The following is a 22,562-nucleotide window of genomic DNA, read 5'->3' as shown; positions in this document are numbered from 1 at the left end:
ATGGAATTAAAAAAAAATAATAGGAATTGAAAAGGAGTCTTAACTAGATCATCATAATTCTATCGGGAATGTATCGCTATATTATACGATCAGAGTTATGCACTTTCGGTAGAAAATCGGTGCCACTTAAGACAGTTCGAAAATAAAGCTTATGCCACCCTTTCAAGGTGGGTGTTATATTATATTGTCCTTAAAGTGAAAACTAATACTGGTAATAAAATCAACAATTTCACTCGGCACCGCCACCAACTATTTCATCATTTTCAGTTGTTATTTTATTAGTTTATTATTGAATGTGAATGTTATTCATATTAAACTTGAAATGAAATAAGACCTATCAATCAATCAATCAATCAATCAATGAGCAATTATAGTTGCTGAGTAAGATAATTTATTTATAATCCGTTTAATGCCAATTCGTCTAATTGCCAACTCGTCTACTTTCATTTGGTCTACCATCAGTTCGTTTACTCACCACATGGTCTACTTTCATTAAGTCTAGTGCCATTCCGTCTAATAACCAGGTTGTCCAATAGCCATTTAGATCATATACCATTTCGTCTAATTGGACTAAGTGTTAAATTGTGCAAAATGAATTAAAAAGAAATGGACATTAGACCAACTGGTTATGAGACAAAATGGTCATAGACGAAATGGGGACTAGAGGAAGTGATGATTGGACAAAATGATTAATGGATCAAATGGTTGTTTGACGAAATGTTGATGGACGGAATGGTATTAGGCTATAAAGTAGACCATGTGGTGAGTGGACGAGTTGACAGTAGACTAATTGGCAATTTAGCAGTAAGAAGTGGGGTGGTTCTATATCATTACATGCACAAATCTTCAGTATAGTATTGTAGTCCGACAACTATGGATTTATCAAGAAACAATCCATTAAATGGGATAAGGTAATTTGGCAATCAGGATTGATGTCACATAATGTGGAAAAGTTATCATATCCAAGTCATATACAACAGACTCACCCTCACAAAAAAAACAGAATTAACGGTAGGCCTAATGCTAATGGAAAATTGCAAATGATAACCGAAGATAAATATATTATATATACATTTTTATTCTATTTGATATAGCGCATTGATTTGGTAAACCGTAATAAATATGAACAGTTTCTTCTGGAAAATTTCATTAAACATATACGAATAGAATATCCAAACTGTTGAAACAACAGTTTGGATATTCTATTCGTATATGTTTAATCAAATTTTCCAGTCGAAACTGTTTATATTTGTTACGTTTTACCAAAGCAATGCGCTATATCAAATATAATAAAAGTGCGGTATTCGACCCTAAAAACCTGATTGATATCATAAGGAAATGGGATAGAGTTTTCCCTTTCTTAGTAATTTATCCTAAGAGTATAGAGTGGTCATGTATCATTGATAAAAGTTGAGTCAGCACAAGAGGTCGTAATTTGATCAATGAATTGCTAGAAAGACGAGAACTGAAAAGTGCGCGTTACATATAATTCATCACGTACACTAAATAGATCGTACATTTCAAGTAAATTCGCGTTTTCTTTCACCGCGTACTTCCGAAAAAAAAATCACCTCGTAACTGTTTCAAGCAAGCTACAAAATTGATTGAATAAAATTTTGTAATGTTATAAACATGCATCTGAAAGTGCACCAAAAATGTTCGGGTAAACCTGTATTGTATGAGTCTTTAGAGACGCAGACTGTCGTCCAATAACATGCATAATCAGCCCCACGCAGAAATAAAAACGCATAAAATAATCTTGAAGAAAAGTACAATTTGATATAAATTTATAATAAAATCAATAAGATTTATTAAGTGTTAACGACACCAGGCGATAAAGAATAAAATAAAGAGGGAAAAAATGTGAGCAATAATATAATTTATGATATCAATCGAAGTAATCAGAATGACGGCAACGATGATGGAAATGACGGTGATGATGGTGGTGGTGATGATGATGATGATGAAGATGATGAAGCTGATGGTGGCGATGTTCGTGATAGTGATGATGATGAAGATGGTGATGGTGGTGATGGTGATGTTGTTGTTGATGTTCATGGTATTAAAGTGATTATGATGAATGATGACGACGATGATGATGATGATGACGATGGTTATGGTGATGGTAATTATGATTGGGATGGCGATGATAAGGAAGACGATGATAGCATTACTACACGAGAAATGGAAAGAAACAAGGAGAGGGACAAGAAGAATAGGAAAGAAGAAAAAGAAAAGGAAGAAGAAGAAAAAGAGGAAGAAAAATAAGAGGAAGGTGAGATAATGATAAACAACGGGGAAAATGATACAGATAATATAGGTTCCATACGCGAACATATATTTTTTTAAGTGACAGAAAGGGTTTCTTTTAAATAAATCAGAATAAATTATATTATTAAAACGGAAAATGCTATTAAGGACTTGCTCAGTTGAATAACTGAGGACAGTGTCTCCGACATTTTCACCCTTCCTTGATATACCCCTATTTACCTTGACACTATGCGTGTGTATTTTTCATAAGTGTATATTAGATATAATATTTTATAAACACGTGACATAAGGAAACGGGTATATTTACACAGTAATCTCCACACGTGAAGGCGCCAACCCTAGACTGGTAACTATTCTCTGTATCCGTATGCAACGTTGCTGACAGTGCTACACACGGGGCTGGCTGCACCAGGAGTTTGCGAGATATGATAACCTTCTTTGGGATCATCGGGTGCGGACAAATTAATGCTATTGTACACTGAAACTCATTACAATTTACTGGATGGCCGGTTATGGAGCTTAATAAACGACAGGTCCTCAATTCGAGTTTAGTTTTCATTCGCTGTAACAAACAAATCGGCGAAGCTACATCCATTAGGAATAGGATGTTTCCATCGCGTTGAAGCTCAACCTAGAATAGGAAGTGAATTACATTGTTGGATCTGCAACTTTTTGGACAGGGGGATATTTAATTTTCGTGTGCCTTTAATCTTAAATCTTCGCTTTCTAAATTACACAGTACCTGACTTCAAAAAGAGAAAAAACCGGTAAAGAATTGATAAAGTAATTAATAGCACCTGCATGAATCTTTATATGCTGATCTGTGTGGATTTTTCCGGAAGGAGTAATACAAATACTTCGCAGATATTAACCATTCAGAATGTTGCCTTTAGAAAGGTAAGCCATTATGAATGATATATTATTTTTTTTTAATCATTGTGGTGTCACGTCAAATTGTTTAGAATTGTTTAGAAATCATGATTAAAAGAAGGTATTATTGGGCTTCATACCATGCATCATTAAATTTTATGATAAATTTCATTTCGTTTGTAGCAAATAAGAGTTGTATGCGCTTTCAAAGCAAAATATGTTATCTTGACATATATACATGTATATTTCCTTTTAACTGAATGCAACTGTGTTAAGTCAGTTAAGAGGTTCAATCAATGTTATTTAATTTTCATTTCATTTACTGACTTATTTTCATCAACATTAAGTAATGTTGCAGTCAAATTTTTCCTACGGCCGCCGTACAGCGGGTCGAAAACATCCGTTTTATCTAATTTTATTCCAATCGCTCATGTAACTGGTACAAAAATAAAATGTAGAACCTGCTGTTTTCGACTGGCCCTACGGCGACAGTAGGAAAAATGTAACTGCGCCCTAAGATATACCTAAAAAAAAAGGTAAAGATTGAAAGATAGAGGAGACAACGTCAAAAAAGCGCTTTGTAAAGAACTGTCACCTGACTGCAGTGCACAGTGGCGTAACTACGAGGGAAAGAAGAAAAAGAGGGAGAAAGGAAGAAAAAAGTAGAGGCATAGAAGGAATTGTTGTACATTACAATATGTTATATTATATTTTATTTTATATAATATGTTACATTACATAAGAATTTTTTTTTCATAACTTTATGAAACATAATTTGCTCAGGGCCTGTATGTGTTCATCGTTCATGGTGCTTGCATTGTCTGTTTAACGAAATCCCGTTCTACTAAAACATCCCCTTACAAGTCAATATACACCAAATTCCTCGCACTTCGAGTTATCATTGTTTTATGTAGTGACTTGTGATTCTTTTTCATGACTCATTAAAGTAATTGCCCCATTTTAAGGTCTGAATACAAAACATTTCTAGTCCTTGCTTACGTTCGCATTGGTGGATTGATGAGATATGTCTGCTCTTCATGAATTCCTAAAATCGGTCCTTAAAATGTCCCTTGTTCTAATCTGAATATCAGAAATTTTGAGCTCGCGCTTCGCGGTCGCATCATTTGGTTAGTAAAATACGTATGGTCTTAGTTAATTCCTACAAACAAGCTTTAGAATGCCCATATTCACGTATGAATTTCTTAGAATTTCAGCTCGCGCTTCGCGCTTGCACTATTTGATTCGTGAGATGTGTATGATAATCATGATTACAATATGACTTCAAAAATTGTGATTGTGTTAGAAGTAATTCTAACAAAATCAGCAAGCGCTTGGTACTCGCATTAGATTACTATGGTGAGATATGTACACTCTTATTAGATTCCTAAATACTAGTCCTTAAAATGCCCCTGTTTGGGGGTCAATATAATTTCAGCTCGCTCTTCGCGCTCGCATTGTTTGTTTAATAGCAAGACAGGTACATATTATCATGATTACAAAAAAAATTCTTATAATGTCCCTATTAAGGCCTGAATATAAAACATTCTTAGCTCGCACTTCGCGCTCGTATTATTGATCAGTGAGATACATATCCGTTTAGTGGCACAATCCTTAAACTGTCCTTTAGGCCAGTATACATGGCAATTGAGCGCGCTTCCCGCGCACACTAAGTGACTAAAAATTGTTGATGGTGCCCCATCCATGCCGTGGCCCACGGTACGCCACTGGTAGTGCAACTATGTATAAAACGATGTAATATTGGGAGAATTCACACCCTTGGTGAGATTATTTTGATCTACTGAGAACTTGCATTACGTTTCATTTATTTATTATCTAAATGTGTGTATATCGGGAGAATTTGACAGTCTTGAAAGTGATTATACTGCCACTTGTAATCAATGCAATGCCTCACACGGTGTAACGCACGTAATTTTTTTTGTGCAAAGTTTCAGAAGACAGTTTTCATGGTTTTGGCACGAACAGCTAAAAGATGGATTTAACCGTTTTCTTTTGTTTTTGTTCAATTTGAGAAGATTACGATGAAGGCAATAAAGGGAAATTTATTAACAAGCATGCGACAGGCGACGAAGAATAGCGGTTTAGGTTGCCATGGAGATAATTTGATAATAATAATAATAATATTATAATAATAAAGGTATATTTACCCAGGGTAGCCACTTCAGTTCCGAAAACTGTTCTCCCAGCGGGCCCTGCTATTATACCCGGCTAAGCTAGGCTACCGATTCGGTGCACACAGCTTTTTTGAGGAATTACTTCCTGCCGGTACCCATTTGCCTCACCTGGGTCGAGTGCGGCAAACTGTGGATGAATTTCTTGCTGAAGAAAATTACGCCATGGCTGGGATTTGAACCCACGACCCTCTGTTTCAAAGTCCGGAGACTAATCCACTGGGCCACGACGCTCCACATGATAGTATTAATCAATCAGATAGTATTATGTACACATGATAGACGTATTATATATATATTTTTAAGAAGTGTGCGAATACAATAACATTTTAATCATGTAAACAAAATTATATTAAGAAGCAATATACACGATACCAGAAATAACATATGAAAAATCAAAATAGATATACAAATGTTAACATGGTTAGAAAAATGTAGTATTTAAATTTTTATGATGACGAGCAGGCGAAAAGAGCGACCTGTGGGTCATTATGATTAAAGGAATACTACTACTACAACAACTTCTACTACTAGCAATAATAACACAATAATAATAACAATAATAATACTATAGCGTTAACAATAATCAGTAATCATTATTCAAACCGTAAATTATTGTGATTTAAATATACATATATATATATATATATATATATATATATATACAAAAACAAACATACACCAATTAGAGAAATCAAATCACCAGTTAGTATTTGTGTCGCTGTATCAGACTCGAATACTGTAAAGGCTGCCCTTAAAAAATGAGACAGTCAGGGTGAGGGATTGTTAAGTGTAAGAGAGAAAACATGCAGCAGAGCAAGTTCAAAGATTTGGACGCATAAACCTATTTTTCATCTCAAATTTATTCAATTTACGAAACAAATTATATTGACCTTTTATGTTTGAAGCTTTTTGTATCTGTCCTTCAATGAGCGATTCGATATAAATCTTTATTTACGCCTGGCTTGTAATTTGTTTATGTTCATTGTAGCACTGTATACACACGCACAAACACACACTGGCACACCCTCACATTCACACATTGGCGGATCCAGATGGCCCGAGGGGCCAGCCCCCCCCCCCCCCCCATTCTATTGGCGGAGCAAAAAAAAAAAAAAAAAAAAAAAAAAAGAGAAAAGAGAGGAGAAAACGAAAAAGAAAAATAAGAGGAGGAAGACGAGTGAATAAAATAAGATGAGGAGAATTAAGACAATAATATTTCATGTCACTACGTAAAATTTTCGCTATCGCTTTGCTCTCGCATTGCCTGTTAGGTAATTTACATATCTTGCTTAATATGGAGCAGCCTGAAATATCAAGTCAATATACAAAACATATATCAGCTCGGAAATCGAAATTTCATTATTTTGTTTGATTTACAAACTTATTGTTAAAAAGTGCTCTGTAAAATGTCAGTTTTATGGTCTTAATATCTACATTTTCTGCTCGCGCTGCCCGCTCGCGAAATTTGATTTGTTAGGTACCTATAATTTTCGTGTATTCCATATAATTCTCAAAATATCCCTATTCAGGTCTTATTGTCAAAACGTATCAGTTAGCGTTGCTCGCTCGCATTTTCATTAGTGAGTTCTGTATATCTCAACATTAATTTTAACAAACTACGTAAAAACCCTTTTTTCGTGACAGTATATCAAGAATTTCGGCTCGCAATTTCCGCTTGCACTAATTTGTAAAAATATATTAACTCATGCATTCTATTCATAACTACAAAAATGCTTTAAATGTCTAGTTTTCAGGCCAGAAAAGATTTCGCGCTCTCATTAGGCTTATAGATTAATAAAACAATAAGATTTTAATTTTATAATTATTTGTCCTTTTTAAAGAATGGAATATCAACAAGATTCATCTCGCGCTTAGGTAGAGATATTGGAATAAAGTCATTTTTTTCATATGATGACTAAATGTCCTTGCTAATGTCCCGGTCCTATGTCAGAACTGAAAATGATAATAATGAAAAATATCAGATCTTTATTAAGTGCAATCTATGTCACCTCACAACAGCCATGACAGTTATTTTCCTACAAAGTGCTTGAAATACAGAGTTTAAAATTACCCTTTCTCAAATTGGAATATCAAATAATTTAAGCTCACGATTACCAGGCTCATGGTTGCCCAGTGGGAAGGAATACCTTGAATGGGGAGCGCCTGACAATGGTTGACGTGCGAAAGACGGGGTAAAAGTATTAGTCGGGTAGATATGACCAACATTATTGCATGACCGTCAAATTGGGTATGACTGCGATTTTTTGCTGGAAGTTGTAGTATGGGGTGTCTACTTCAAAAATCCGACGGGTGCGACCTGGGCACCCTTGGGCATTTTTTGTTATTGACGTCATAGGCCGCGCCCACCTTTTCACTTACCTCTTAAATATGAATTTCATATTTTAAGGAATAAACATGTCATGTTTGGTATCAAATTAAAGCTAATGAAAAAGCTTATGTAAATTAATGGATCATTGGACAATTAAATTACGCATAAGTTAATTAAAGGTCATTTAAGGTCATAACAGATCAAATTGCCTTGCAAATGTAAAGCAATACATATAATGTGGAATATATCATGTTTGACGTCATAAATCACACCAGCTTTCTTACATTCCTCTTAAATATTTAGCGGAATAAACATATCATGTTTGATATCGAATTAAATCAAATTCAAAATAAAATCCACATATATGAATCACAAGACATTTAAAACTTTTCCAAAACAAGTAAAGGTCATTTAATAAGGTTATAGATAAAGTCAAATTGGGCCACAAATGTAATAAATGCAACACATAATGTGGAATATATCATGTTTGGTTGAGGGTGTGTATATTAAGGATGTGACGAGTTCTACCTCCTCATCCTTTGGCAATTTATATTTATGACGTCACGATCCACGCCCACTTTTCAAAAATATATACATATATATATATATATGAATATATATATATGGCCTATAACTAATTATGTCAGAAAGTGACACTTTATAGAACAAACGTGTTTGGTTACTCATTTAAGCTTGTGGCAAGTAAAGAGCAATTATAAATGTTACAAGAGATTAAATACATGACAAGATCACCCAAAGTGCAGTAATGTTAATGGTAGGTCAAATGATGTCAGGCTATGTAAAAAGACTTTAATCAAAACATGTAACATAAGCTTGGTATCGTATCACCAATTTTCATTCATGAAATAAAACTGCACAGCTTTTTTTTAAAGTTTATAATCAAGGACAGAATCACACGCAGTAAATAATGTATTACACACAATCTCCGGTTTAAGATCAATCATGTTGGAGACACCTCAGAAAATGACTTCTTCAACACAAATTCATCCTAACTCCACTACATTTTTTTCTCTCATTCATCTTCCAGGCTGATTTTCCCCTCCTTAGTCTCAACTGCATGTTCAGTTTTCCTTGAATTTAGAATGACACAATGTTATTTACATATGATATACACGATAAGTGTCAAATGCTTACCCTAGAGCATGGTGGCCCTGATTTAAATCTACATGGAACAAGTTCTGATAATTATTCCTTGGGACTAATGTGCTATGAATAGGTACAGGAGTGTTCTCCTAACTTATACTTCGCATCCATACATGGGAGGCAAGTTGCATGTGAGTCATTCTAATCAGTTGCTCTCCAGATCAAGCTCACGAGGAAGAGCGCATTTGATAATCATGTTCTTTTGCTGACTTGCCAGTTGGGGTAGGCCTATGATCTTTGAGGCATCTGTCTTCTTGCTAATTAATGTGAAGTAGTACTAAACAATTTTACAGAGACCATTACATTTGTTATTTTACACCTTTAATTTATCCAGTCCACTTCTTCAGCATCGGACTCTATATATTAAGATATTATTCGAGCAGCAAGTTTAAAGTGGACAACTTTCCCTTGCCAAATTGACACAACATGGTATCACAACCTGATAGGGAATTGTGCAAGGCAAGCATTTTTCTCCAAACTTCAATGCAATACCTTTAATGCCGATTACTTTTCCATCAGTATGCAAAAGACTTGTAAACCAAAAATGAGAACACTGGTAGAACAGAAATAATTTTTTTTTACATGCATCTATACTGCCATTACATCTTTAGAAGATAGCTAATAGTATATGGAACAGGACATTGGGCCTACCCGTATTTGTTCATGACACAGATGTTGTTCCCAAGGAATTAAAATAACTTCCTTGTCGATACAAGTCAGCATCACCCTGTTCAACAACTTTTAAGGATCAATGCAGTTGCTGGTCGGCCGTCGAATCACGTATTTCATAGTTCATACTGCAAGTGTGAATCAAGTAACACAGATCTGGCAGAGGCATGTAGTTGAGGTTGTTGGTAAAGAGGAATCCTATGAGCATCCGGTCGAAGAAATATGGTACGGAGGGTAGTTGTGAGAGGAATATAACAGGACATGGTGTAAAATGTTAAATTGGTGTAGATTAGTTGGAATCCCATGGAATGATTTGATGCAAAATTATAAATTAAACGTTTTGTAAGTCCTGTGAGAGTCGAGCAATCATCAACCTTTCATTTGTGTAAATGACCTAAAGGGCACCTTTATATGTGCTTCATTTTTTTGTAACCTTTATGTACATTCCATTTTCCATAAGCTTTAACTTGATACCAAACATGATATTTTCATTTTGTACATTAGATAAGTCATAACCTATGTAAAAAGGATGGTGTGGATTATATCGTCAGAAAATGACGTTGCCAAAGGTTGCCAAAGTAGCCGAGCTTCGTCAGATTCTTAAAGGGGAATCCAACCCAAATAAAAAAATGTTTTTGTAAGAAAAAGAAAAATCAGACAAGTTGATAGGTGAAAGTTTGAACAATATTGGACAAACAACAAGAAAGTTATGAATTTTTAAAAGTTGTAAATATTGGTAATCATTATACTCATGGAGACTTCAAATTGGCCGCATATGGGATGTCATAGCGATGTAAGGCAAGGACTACTCTTCCATGTACTCCAATACATATTATGGCTAAAATGTCATTTTTCCCAAAAGTTTTATTACAAATTATATTTTTATTTCATTAGGACATTAAATAATATACAACCTGGGTTATATTTAGATTACTGCCCCAGGGGAATGGGTACTTAGGAGAAAACCACAAATCCCTGATAATAAAGTACATGGCCAATGGGAAAGTTGTCCTTGCCCCTTGTCATCATTTACTTACCCAGTTGCCAATTTGAAATCTACATACTATTAGTGATCTCAATTTTAAAGCAGCTATAACTTTCTTATTGCAAGGCATTTCATCGACAATGCCCTTTTTATCCTGTATTCAACTAAATGGAAATGGTATATACATTCTTCTTAACGAGGTGTGCACGTTTTAAGTGGTATTTGTGGGTTTACATAGAGGGTCACGCCATTGGTTTCTACACACTCTTGCGTGTTTTGCTAAACCTCTACACCTCAGGGTGAGATCTTATAGGGACACCAACCGGTGTCAGTTTTAACACGCACATTTTCACAGCGTAGCTTCAAAAATTTAGTGGCTTTATTTCACGAATCATCGACGTTGCAGACACTGATACACGTCTGCTTGAGTCAAATTAAGAAATAAAAAAATATCCTACCCCCTCCCTTAAAAAAACTGAATAAATAAAGAAAAAATGATTCCAATTTTGAAATATCCCTTTGATAAGACAAGAGATATTATTCATTTTGTCTCCAACAATACCACGAGGGTATAAATACACGCTACCGCTGTGTAAAGTAAGAGCTCAGCTGCCGTGAAAAAAACATCACTGGCAGACCGAGCAGGATTTGAACCCACGACCTTAGGAATACTAGACTAGTGTCATAACCACTACACCATCGGCGTGCCCTTAATGACTAACACATTAATTATTCCGTCTTGATTTGAAATCAATCAATTGAATCCCATCTACATACCGGTTTCACTTTTACATCTCACACAGGTACATTATTATTTATTTTTAACAAGTGCACACCAAGTTACCAATAATGCATATAGCATTTCCATTTATTTGAAAGCAGGATAAAAGAGCATTGTAGATTAAATTCCTTGCTCACGGGCATAGGTGCCGCGGCCGGCGATCGACCCCCGGACTTTCCATGTATAACCAGACGCCTTAGACCACTCGGCCACGACACCTGTAAATTTTATATTCCATATTTCATATCGAGCGCCCTCTCAAGATAATGGTCCTAGTGTTTAGTTTTCTACGTGAAGGCATTTTCATAACATATTTCTTTTTAAAGGGTTTAAAAGTGAGGGGGCTGAGCCCTAAGCGGAAGGCCGATAATGCAAAATTCACAATCAGATGGTAATTGTTTACGTTTTTGTACACGATTTTGGAGAAAAAAATGGGGGGGGGGCTGAAGCCCCCAAGCGCCCCTCCTCCACGGGTCTACGACCGGTGCATCAGCCTGTATCATTAAACTAATTTCATTGAAAAATACATGTCATTCAAATGCTAGGGAAGATTTGTTCCGATTCAGTAAAACATGGATGTAATGATTTGGGTTAATCTTCTATCGTATGAAACCAAGTAATCGGATGCATCCACGTTTAACTTTTTTCTAATTATGTCGGTCAACAGAGAAGGCGTGAATTCCTGTAATCTCGTCTTTTTCATTTATAAATCAATTAGCGCTATGTTGACGCCAAGCGTGATAAATCATGTTTGTTCCATTAAATAGGCAAATATTCTCCGCTGCTTATTCCGTTATTGGCCGGGGTCTTCGAGTAGACGCGGCGTTGTTACGTAATCATTTCCTCCGTGACGTCATCTTCGTTCCCATATCGATGTTGGCACTTCTCTGCTTACGCTGAAAGCCTTAATTATTGCATCATCCATTGTGACTTGGGAGCCCTTTTTAATGACAGGATCGTCTTCTTTGAATCCCTGTAGGTTGATTGACTATCAATTTCTATAAGCTGTGATTTTACTAAAAGAACCTGGGTCTAATGAAAAAAGTATTTTTTTTTACATAGGTCCTGGGATGGCCTTACCAAACAGTCGCGACAAACGTAAGAAATACAATTTCCCACAATCAGTGTATTCAATACATCATTTGAGTATTCAAATTCTGTGGCGGTGGGCACCCAATTGACTGGCCTTCGTACTCTTTACATTGGCCGTTCAGCTCTGGAAAGCCCGGCGCACACTTTGCGATTCGTTGCGAACCGAATTTCAAAGAAATTGTAATAATATTTGATATGAACATTCCAACCAATAAAATCTTAGCGATCAGAGTTCAGAATATTGGTAGGACGAAAATCGAAATTCAGTCTTGCTCGAGTCTCCCTGTATGAATAAAAACAACTTCAAATAATCCGAATCGTAATGACGTCATCATCGGGCGCGACTTGAAGCCGATTTGAAGTTTGCCCTGATGACAGGGTTTGCCGCAAAGCAAAATTATGATTGTATTATTCCTATCATTATGCCCAACTTAAAATCAAATAATCTTTCTTCTTGGAACTTTCAAACACATAGGCCCGTATTCTGAAGTCAGGTTTAACTTAGACTCAGGTTTAAAGTTTTGGTTTAAGTATGGGAAGCCAAAAGTATCAATTCTTTTTATAAGTTGTACGTTTCTTATGTTTACTGTGCTCTTTCCTGATTCATCGATGGTGAAGACAATAATCTATATATACTTCCTAGACAATTGTGAATGATTTGAGAGCCAAATGAGCTGAAATATGATATCTCTACCGTTAGTGATTTATGTAACAATTGGCTGTCCATACTTAAACCACAACTTTAAACCTGAGTTCAAGTTAAACCCGACTTCAGAATACGGGCCATAATGTTTAAAGCGAATTATAAAAAAAAGAAATCGCCTTGCATCGGATCGCATAGTGTGCGCTGGGGTTTAAGGCCATTTCCGTACAATCACAATCCTGCTTTAATATTACTTCATGTTTTTTTATTTCTTACATTTCACGAATTCCCTCATTTTTTATTTGGTTTTGGGGGGTATTTTTTAACATAAATAATATAAAATCAAAGGCATTTTTTAGCAATCATTAGCGTATGTGATTATTAGTAAGGAAGAATATCAATACATACAATAAGAGATATGTGCCCTGTTAAAAATCAAAGTTGTCCTTGACCTTGGCATGGTTGGGTCCGTTTGGGGAAATTCATTGGCATCATGGCTTACTCCTTATGGAGAGATGGGGAGATGCGCGCAGTGAAAATGATTGCGAGAGGTAATACATTTGTTTGACATGGCAGGAAGATAATAAGATTGGAGCCATTATAAAACACAAAAAAATCTAGGTAAAAATTACGAAGCACGAGAACTAGGACAGATACAGATATCTGATCAGTTTGACGCGATATAAAATGGAGCACGAATCCATCGGATGACGACGGCGAACGCAAGACGTCGGGTGGGCGATGTTGGGTTTTGGCTCGGGACGATATCATATTTCAGTGTCACGTGATTCCAATACAGATTTGTGATATTACTGTGTACTGTACAAACAGTGGCCGGCTTCCTCCCCGTCTTCCTTCAAAGCAAACCTACTATTTGCCCAACTCGGATCACAATTTAATTACAACTCAATTCCTCGTTCTGGCACTTTGGATTCGAGTGCGTTAAGAGGGGACTGATCTGGGATGTATAGTTAGAGGTTCAGGACTTGGGATGGGCATGGGTATAAGGGGGGGGGGGGTTACGTAGCCAAGAGAAACGCTTTCCCCTGATAGGTTGGTTGAATTTTTACAAAATATTGTCCCTTAGAGTTAATATATTTCAGAAAGTTCACCAGTTGTCCCCAATCCTTTTAGATAATCAACATTTTTCTGAAGAAATTGAGATACCCTGTTTTTAAGATACCCACCCCCCCCCCCCCCGACATGAAGGTCTATGTTTTCCAAATACTAAAGTCTTGCTAGGCGGGAAGGCTTACAGATGCAATAATTATGATCACTAGCATTAGCGAATCGAGTAAAAAATTAGTGACACTGTCCGGCAATTCTACGCAAGACCTTAAGACTGCGTTGCAACTGCTATCAACCTAACGATATTCGTAATGCTATTTGAACAAATATAAGCTCGAAATGCCTATCTGGCATTCGAAATTCGAAAAGGAGGCGCGATAGCTCAGTCGGTAGAGCGGGGGATTCGTATTCCGGTGACCCGGGTTCGATTCCCACTTGGTGCGCTAGTGCCCTTTGGTAAGGCATACATCCTCAGTACCAGGTCCTTCGGAGAGGACCTTAAGCCGTCGGTCCTCTGGTTGCTTGCTTACAAGCATTAATGCTTTCTTAGCAATCAGGTAAAAAAAATCCCCACCAAATTTGACTTAAATTGCTTACGAAATTTGTTACAACATTTTACAGAGTTTTTGAAACCTACATATCAGCATATAGCTTCAAAGTGACCTGGCTACAACCATGCTTTCGCTACTCAGGGAAACATCATTTCCAATGGCAATAATAGTCTGCATGGATGAGCGTGTATTAATAACACACGATCCAAGTATCTTGGCTAGGAGTGTAAAATATTAAAGTCATAGCATCGAAAAACAACAACAATGCATTCCCATGGCGATAGCTTGGTTGAGCTCCTCAATACCTAAGAGGGCGTATTAACACTGCGCTCACCTTAGCCATGCATGAAGAGAAGCTGGCCTACAACGCATTTCCTACCAAAGATGGCGTAAGTTACTTTTTTTCTGGCGGGGTCAGAACAGACAAGTGAGAAGACAACATCAAATCATGATGGGACCGCCGTTTTATCTCCACTGCTAGATAACAGACTACATTTTCAGAGCAAAAACAAAGTTTCGAAACTGACAACCGTTGTTCCATTCCTTTTTGTCTGTATATCATTACAAACATGTTATAAGTACTCATTGTTCGAATGTTATTATCTGAAGAGTTTTTCGTTAATTTTTTTATCTTTATTTTATTTTATTTTATTATTATGTATATATATATATATATGTATATATATATAAATATGTATATATATATATATATATATATATATATATATATATATATATATGTATATATATATATATATATATATATATATATATATATATATATATATATATATATATATACATACATGTACATATTTTTTTCGGGGGTGTCTGCTTGCTGGTAGTGATATTGATTTTATACCTATTAAAATTGCATGAATTCATTTGTTCTTTTTAATGGCATTATTACTCTCTGACATGTTCAGTTCAGGTTCTCTGAAAGTCTGGAATAGATTTTAAGTCCCAAGAGACGGTCGTTCGCCTTGGTGTCGAACCTGTGTCACCCTGGGATGATGGTATCCATTACTTATAACCACCAGATCATGGGGAAGGGTGGTGCCGAGAAGACATATTCCTCATTTTAAACCCTAATTTTGTCAATTTTGATTCCTTTTTTTTTTTCATCTCCGCCTTTTGAAGTAACAGCCTTAAAAGAAAAACCTATCTTTGCCACAATGCTAGACAATTTTTCGCGTGTTGGTGTATATTTGTACAATAATAAAACTACATTATATACGGCATTAGTTTGCTATCATGTATAGGAAGTCATAAAATCCCGAAGATACATAACATAGGCGTTCACCCGAAAGCGTGCCAGGAATGTTTGCATTTAACACATTCTGCAACGAAGATGACACAAACTTCAAAACTTATTGAAGAAAAAAAGATGGATAAACAGCGTTGAAAGGATGTATACCCCCTCCTCCCACTCAATGGTTAGCGATCAATCATACACTTCTTTTTTTACGATTGATTGTCCATTGTAATCAAAGCAATCAATCATTACATTTTTTTACCACGATGATTGATAAGCATTGTGTTTCAGGCCACTGGACTACTGTAAGAGCAACACGGAGACCTAGCCTGCCGAACGAGAACGGCAGTACCATGGTAATTTACTGATTACTTTGTTTTATAGCTTACTGGTCACTTTTCCGTGGCGTTAAAGATTGCAATTATTATTTAAAATAGCTAAATCTGTGTGTTTGGTTTGAATCTAATACCTCGGTCACATTTGCTCTACGGCGACCGTACGGCAAGTCAAAAACAGCCGTTTTAACGTTTTTGTATCAGCTACATAGAGGTGATTTGAATTAAAATTAATTCAACGGCTGTTTTCTACTCGACGTACGGCCGCCGTAGAGCAAATGTGACCGAGGTATTAGGCAATATAACGTTTCACCATCACACCCCAATCCTTGTCACAATTATGTCCGTATGGTTAAGTGGTCATTCGTCAATGAGTGATCTTTTTGAAAACAAATAGGCCCGTATTATTCTGAAGTCAGGTTTAACTAAGACTCAGGTTTAAAGTTGTGGTTTAAGTATGGGAAGCCAAAATTATCAAATTTTTCATTAAGTTGTACGTTTCTTATGTTTACTGTGCTCTTTCCTGATTCATTGATGGTGAAAACAATAATCTATATATACTTCCTAGACAATTATGAATGATTTGAGAGCCAAATGAGCTGAAATATGATATCACACCGTTAGTGATTCATGTAACAATTGGCTGTCCATACTTAAACCACAACTTTAAACCTGAGTTTAAGCTAAACCCGACTTCAGAATACGGGCCATAGTCTCTTACAGCGTCTGTTCTCCATCGCCACCCCCTTACTCCCCCTCAAAGTACAATTGCCATTGAACATTCTCACAACACATGGTGTAGACATGCCAGAGACCTTGGTTTTCGAGCATATACCGCGTCATTTAATAACAAAACGGGCACTTTTGGGTATGAACAATACCTTGAAATGATATTTGCCCTTTCAGTCAACCCTCTTTACTTTTGCTAATTTTTACATATAGAATATAATGTACCATACGAATAACCTAATTTACTCTCTCTAAAAAAATGTTTCCACTCGTTCCTCACTCTCATTAGTAGCGCCAAGGATCACTCAATTTGGAGTGAATTTAAGAGTTACCTAATTTATTTAAAGAACTCGGGCGTTTCAAACGAATGCCACTGGTTAAGCATGTTAAGAGGAGGAAATTCACTCTCAACAAGTAGACATTACTCTTGCTCTAGAGGAGAGCATTTTCTGTCCGAAGAGTGAATTACTAGCTCGAGTCTTTTTTTTCTTCTTTCGTTTAAGGTTTTTATGTTATAATCGTCATTAATATCACCAACAGCCTCATGATCATCGTCACCATCATTATTACAATTATTGATCATTACTGTGCCTATCATGATATCCCAACGACTTGACTATCAATGATCTAAATCTAATAACATCGTATTCTGCTTATATTCTGTTGAAGGCGCTACATAGTTAAAGCAAAATTTTTAAACAGATATTCAATTAAAAACGAAACGTGTATTTTTTTTCCTTTTGCAATAAGGCAAAGATAATGATAATTGCATTCATGATGAGGCGCCTATAATGTACATGTAGGTGCTCATTCAATGTACACTACATAGATGTAGATGTAGATGTACACTGTCCACGGCTTTCACCCTAGCTTCTGAAGGTTAGGTCCAGGATTTTCAAGGAATTTATCCTGATGGGTATCCATTCACCTCACCTGGGTTGTTGATCAAATTATTGATGAAGGAAATTACACCATGGCTGAGATTCGAACCCACAACCCTCTTTTTCAAAGGGGAGAGTCACAACCACCAGACCACAATGCTCGATGTCCCCCCAGTGCAGTGATAAGATGTTCCAAAGTAATAACGCTGTAGGAATAACTAATTATATACCCCAAACCATATATATATATATACATATATATATATATATATATATATATAGATGTGTGTGTGGGTGTGTGTTGTGTGTGTGGGTGTGTGTGTGTGTGTGTATGTGTGTGTGTGTATATACATATACATATAGTGAAGACCCGAGTTATGTGTGTACAACTTTTACCATCTCTCATGGCTTTTCGATGGCAAGATCAGTTCTGCAGAGAGTATCCGTAAGTGTGACCGTGCATGAATGATAGGTTGTACCTTAGTGCAGAGGTCCCCATGGGATTTCGTAGGCCCGCATCTGACGTCACTGACTGCAGCCAGTAGTCTAAGTGACTTCATGCAACGGCTCCATGCAAGTGTGAAATAACGTACCCCAGTAGCTTACTCCCACTGGTATGCTTAAAACAAAAGAAAGGCAGCACTGGTAATAAAATGTGGTGTCTCAACAAAATTAATTTTTGAGCTCCTTATCTCTACTAGACTGTAAAAGATTTATGTATCCAGGCATGTGGTACAGGCATCGAAAAGTAGGCCTACATCCGTAGGCTGAATGCTTAATAGTTCGTGCTTTTCTTGCACGTTTCCATGAATCTAAATTGAAATAGAAGGCGAAAAACAATTCGGTGAGTTATACCAAGATAAACCTCAAAATCGAGTTTTCATTAATAAATTTTTTTACGAGATCCGTTGAAATGTGGCCAAAAGCGTGAGCACAAACCATAAATGTATATGATAAAATGACCTGTGACCATATTAAAGACGGAATACTTGGACCGGCATCACTCCATGCTTAAAGCTTAAAGACCATTCCAAGGTCAATGTCCTTACCGATTTTTAAATCATCTTTATCAGCACCAGCACCAGCAGCTGCTTTATTATCATGAATCCGTTTAAAAATTCGGACCCCTGTGACTAGATGGAAAAAAAAATGCTACTGAATAAAACAAACATAACATTTTAAATGTTCTGTCATTGAGGCATTATTTGGAATGTATTTTGAGACATAGTTTAGGGTTTTCCTTTCCTGTTCTAATTTCGCTTTAAATGGGTTTGCATATGGAAACTTTTCCTATGTAAGCTAATGATAACGGGCCCTTTTACCAATAATGTTATCCGTGATAATCATCGATTAACAAGACATAGAACAAATGGATTAGTAGTCAACAATGGAGCACAAACATGGAATAGATTGCCCTCTTGATATGAAGTATCATTATATTCCAAAAGAAAACATATGTATATTTGTCTCCTCAATCCAATATTTGAATCGCGTGAAAAGGGGGATTCATTTATTGGACAAATATTCACTATAATTTTTGCAAAACATTGACTAATATCATTAGGGCAACCATACACATATTACGACGGATATTATGTTGACTTAAAGAAAAGGGCACACCACGATCTCTGCATGAAGTTGTACGTCCATAACTCATGTTCCCATTATTTCGAAATTAAATACGGGCGAGCGAGGGACAGTTCTTGATTGCGTTTTCTCATGCCGGCTAGACCAAAGCTTTTAACGGAATTAAATTGTAATTTTAGCACATGAACTTTCTCATCCCTTGGGAAGACACGAGACTCTATTACAAGAGGAAGATTAATTATATCCATCCATGATGATGTCTTCCTTTTGGTGGTTTTGTCTTCTTCATCATTTCCTTGCGGTCTGGGAAGAAAACAATCGATATTAATCCAGTTTTGACTTTTTTCTACGAGCGGTTTCTTCGGGTTTTCGCATGTTCGTCGGTAAACATACACCGAAGGCAGTGTGTGGGACTGAAAGTCGAATTTGGTTTCATTTACATTACTCGATGGCATGTTCCACATGCTATAATGCCAAATATATAAGTTAGCTGAAATATTTGTAGGGATTTTAGTGGTTATTTTAGAAAGATATTACAGCTGACAACAACCCAGCCTCTGTTTTGTCAAATATTGTTTTTGTTATTTGTCCAACTTTATTCACACGATTTAAAAAAGGAAATAAATAACAGGTTAGGAGTAGCTTAACAATGAAAATAAATATTATTTTAGGCCTACATCGGTATTTGCTATTTATTTTCAGTTACTTCGTAGCTTGATATACACGATAAAACTGAAGAAAAATATGCCCATTTACACATGCAAGAACATGGTTATATAAAAAAAAAAGAACTTAGCAATATTCTTCCTTTTAACAACAAAAAAGTGGTTGATGTGTAAAAAGTATAATGTTAACCTGGCAAACGCGACAAACCTTGTGAAATTAAAAATTCAGCATTATGTGCACGATGGACTGCCATTGGACAAAAGAATAGACACACCATGCCTACGTTAATTTTATTTTATGAACGTAATTTCATTATTTCTAATCTCAGGAAAATAGAAGAAAGATCAATACAGAACATTGAAATAGACACTACGAAAAGGCGGAACTCTCTTCAAACTTTCAAGCTTACGACAAAGTCAGATTCCTATTCCTATTCTTTTTTGTTTTGTTTTGTTTTTTTAGTTGCAACGCCATTCACGACACTGTTTACATATAAAACTTATTGCAAATATGACTCCAAAATCAGTGAGAGTACACACTAATGATATTTAGCAATAACTTTTTTTTTCAAAATTATGACTTTTCTATAAAAAAATGATGTTCAATTTCTCATCGCCATTCATGAGCGAGAGAGAGATAGTGGGTTGTGTTTGTCGTTGCCCGTATTCAAACAACTTAACGAACGAGAAACGATAACGAGAGGCTCTACTAAACCAACATATCAAAATTTTCACTCTTCACGCTCAAGATACGACAACGAAAGGTAAAAGATGGGCGAAAGTGGATATTGACAGAGAAGATGTAAGTATGACTGTGGGTCAGGCAATCAGGACAGAACAAGAAAGGGGAGGGGCTAGTGAAAACAGAATATGGATGAGTGTCACAGATAGTTAAGTCGGACAAACTTTCGAAGCGCGCATGGTCGATACAACTCAAGAGCGCGTTCTATCAGAGCATGGTTTGACTAACGCGAAAAAGTGATAATTGGCGTGTTTGTTTTTATATTTTATTTCCTTTTTTGTATTATTTCCATTTTTTTAAAGCACACCTTAGTTATCTTTGGCGATAATCTACGTGTTGTCAAGGGGATTAATACAAGAGCTTGAAAACGGGTAATAATCACACAATCACTGCATGTTCGGGGATCAGTGAACATGTTCTAGTTTTTAATTTGCTTTCTTACTTGAAAAAAAAAAGAAAGATGAAAACAAAGAAATTCATTTTGTTAAAAGTTTGCCGTTCTCGGAAAAAATAAGGATGTCTTTTTCAAAGAGTTTGATGCGCCAATATCCAGACAATTGTGAAAATATATTGCATAGCTTTGGGAGTCCCAAAGGGAAAATATCGGACCGGGGAATCATTTAAAGTGAGGTGCCTGTGCATGCAGTTTTGTGTGTGATGGGTGGGTGAGCGAGAGTGCCTTGCGCGTATGAGCTTACATGTACATTTTATTATTTCACAATTCAATATCTTGTTTTTTTAATATGTGTCGTTTAGTGTAAAATATATCTGGTAGGCATATCGTGTAGCTACAGTTTGTAACTGCCGACGAATATTGCAAACCACTGTTAACCCTTTTCTTGGGCTACATGATAGTTTCTTTGTAGCTGACATAGCAACCAGGAACATGTTCCAGCCGTGCTTAAATATGTAGTTTTGCATTTACTACGGGGAATCTCTCTACAACGCATCGATTCCTTTGAACATGCAATTAAAATCGCAATGGAGAGCTGGGAGGCTTTTGACGAAATTTGGTGGACTGGGACAGCAGATCATCCGAAGATGTGTTCAGGACGAACAATTGCAAATATGTCGTCCAGACATCAAAATATTTCAAAGCTGTCCCTGTCCACCAACTTGAGACAAAGGCCTTTCAGCTCTCCATTGTCCATGTTGTCACTGGACTTGCATTTTCAAAGGAATTGTCGAGTTCTAGAGAGTTTCCCCGTAGTAAATGCGAAAACTCCGGAATACACAAGTCATAGATGACTTACGATGAGCTTTGCAAAACATCCTCCCGGTCTTGTCTTTGATATGGCGAGGCGGGGTGGGAGGGGGTCCTTACCTTACCCCCCTCATGAATACGCCTATTGGGGGATATATGGCAAAACCGAGAGAATTGGGAAGAAATGGAGCGCCAAAGAACAAGAGTAAAGTGCGGCGATATGTCGCATGCATGCCTTCTGTCAATATTGAACTGTTGTACGGGATTCCGTGTACATTTTGTTTGCTAAACGCCCATAGTGCATTTGCTTTTGAGGAATAGATCTGAGCGTGACTCTTTGACCGATCCCCGGCGGACTTGCCCACTTTCTTTCTCGCTGGATTCTATTTCCTTTTTCATATGTCCGTCTGTACTTTTTGTACCATTAATACTCTTCAGGTCCTGTTTTATCATCAGTGTTTTTAAAAAGCATTGAAGTCATTTCATTTGTGTTAGGTCCAATAATATGTTAATCTGGAAGTTTAACTGTAGTTCAGATTAAACGTACTC

General features: G+C 36.4%; 1 protein-coding gene across 1 annotated transcript; it reads left to right on the top strand.

Moving 5' to 3' along the window:
* Window positions 1-757: 757 nt before the first annotated feature.
* On the top strand, window positions 758-2,268 carry LOC135155569 (uncharacterized). The gene is made up of 2 exons (XM_064105055.1): window positions 758-762; window positions 1,899-2,268. The coding sequence occupies exons 1-2, from the start codon at window positions 758-760 to the stop codon at window positions 2,266-2,268; spliced, it is 375 nt and encodes a 124-aa protein (XP_063961125.1).
* The last annotated feature ends 20,294 nt before the right edge of the window (window positions 2,269-22,562 follow it).

The sequence above is a fragment of the Lytechinus pictus genome, chromosome 9, assembly GCF_037042905.1.
Source record: "Lytechinus pictus isolate F3 Inbred chromosome 9, Lp3.0, whole genome shotgun sequence".
Taxonomy (NCBI): Eukaryota; Metazoa; Echinodermata; class Echinoidea; order Temnopleuroida; family Toxopneustidae; genus Lytechinus; species Lytechinus pictus.
Note: the sequence above shows the minus strand (reverse complement) of the source record. Positions and strands in the feature narration are given on the sequence as shown.